Source organism: Fusarium mangiferae (assembly GCF_900044065.1).
Source record: "Fusarium mangiferae strain MRC7560 genome assembly, contig: FMAN_scaffold164, whole genome shotgun sequence".
NCBI lineage: Eukaryota > Fungi > Ascomycota > Sordariomycetes > Hypocreales > Nectriaceae > Fusarium > Fusarium mangiferae.
This window is the reverse complement of record NW_024574084.1, coordinates 1-1,492: the sequence shown is the minus strand read 5'-3', so window position 1 is coordinate 1,492 and position 1,492 is coordinate 1. Positions and strand designations below refer to the sequence as shown.

Genomic DNA, 1,492 nt, shown 5'->3' with positions numbered 1-1,492 from the left:
CACGCGGCAGCTCGAGGCTGTCGCAAGATGTTCACGGCCAAATGGAGGGCGCGGTGACACCCTTCGTCTGGCCGTGAATGAGTAAGAAAGGAGAAAAGGTAACAGAAGAAATACATATAGAAGGAGAGATGAGAGGAGATGCGAGGAGATGCGAGTGCATCGTGGGCTGGGATCGCCTAGTAGCGAGGGCAGATCTTTCCAAAGAACGCGCTGTTCTTGGACAAGTTGACAAACTTGGTGAAGTCTCTTCCTATTGCGAGGTTGACCGCTGCATTCGGTGAGGGTGCAAGCCTCATCCGGTGGCGCGGCGGTACTTTCCGACAGTAGAAGATGTGGTCCGGTGCCTTGCGTCGGTTGCAGGAGCAGAGCAGGCGTGCATCGCCATGGTCGAATCTTTCGTGATATGCGGCGAAGTCCCCGTGAAGGGACCTCGCTGCCAGCAGATGGTGCAAGGCTGCCCGCGGGAGCGACAGCTCCGGCGGACAGCCTGTGGTCGCCTTGAGATTGAGTCTCTTGTACTGCTCAGGAGCGGCAGTGGACCACCATGCCTCGAATGCTTCTTTTAGCTTCTGTCTTGCGACCTTCCGCAAGAACGCCAGGGTTGGTCGTGCGTCTTTTGGCTCGGACATTAAAGATGCTGCTTTCGCCAGTCGATCGGCCTATTCATTGCCAGGTATGTCGGTGTGTCCCGGCACCCATCGTACGTGCGCAGACCCGTGCAATGTCGCTAGAGCCTGGAACTCAGGGAAGACGTCTTGAGAAGAGTCGGATGGTGTGCCTCGCAAGCATGTTGCGGCCGCGAGGTTGTCTAGGCATATGATTATGTTTTGCGTTGCTGATTCTCGCAGCCTTAGGGCAGCCTTGAGGCCTTCTAATGCTCCTCTAGCTTCGGCATCAAAGACTTCAGCTGGTCCGAGGCGGCCTGATCCGTCAAAGACAGGCAAGTTGTCCTGGTGAATGGTAAAGCCGTAGCTGGCAACCCCTTTCTCGGACAGAGAGCCGTCCGAGTAGACGACCAAGGTGAGCGCGTCGAGCGACTTGACCCAGCGGAGGAAAGTCTCGGCTGTCTTCTCCCTTGATGCTGTTTGCAACGGTGGTATCTCTTCCTGCTGGAAGCGTTTCTGGAGGAGCTTAGGGCGGGTGCAAGATGCAAGATGCTCATCTGTACGTCGGAGACGTGTTCTAAATCTACTTTCTGCCTGCTGATACCTTCGTTTGATGAGATCATGGTAGATGGGTTGACGGGGTGGCAACATTCGCCGCACAAGAGGATGGGCGTCGTCGAGTGATTTGAGCCGCGCCGAGAATCTCCATCGCCGTTTTTCCAAGAGTTGATCAACTGGCGGTATCCCGCTCTCGTGGTGGAGGATGGTGGTGGGCGTCGTTTTCCAGACGGGCAGTATAGCTCTCATCGACTGGTGTAAGGCCTTGTTCATTCTTTGTATGAGATGTTGATTGCTCGATGGCGTGTCTCTGTTAGGCTGACTCCATC

The 1,492-nt window shown here is 55.6% G+C and overlaps 1 protein-coding gene across 1 annotated transcript; it reads right to left on the bottom strand.

Moving 5' to 3' along the window:
* Nucleotides 1–659: 659 nt before the first annotated feature.
* On the bottom strand, nt 660–1,436 carry FMAN_14307 (uncharacterized protein; the record flags this gene model as incomplete). Its single annotated transcript, XM_041826372.1, has 1 exon — nt 660–1,436. One exon carries the CDS (start codon nt 1,434–1,436, stop codon nt 660–662), a length of 777 nt encoding a protein of 258 aa, XP_041691660.1.
* Nucleotides 1,437–1,492: the final 56 nt, after the last annotated feature.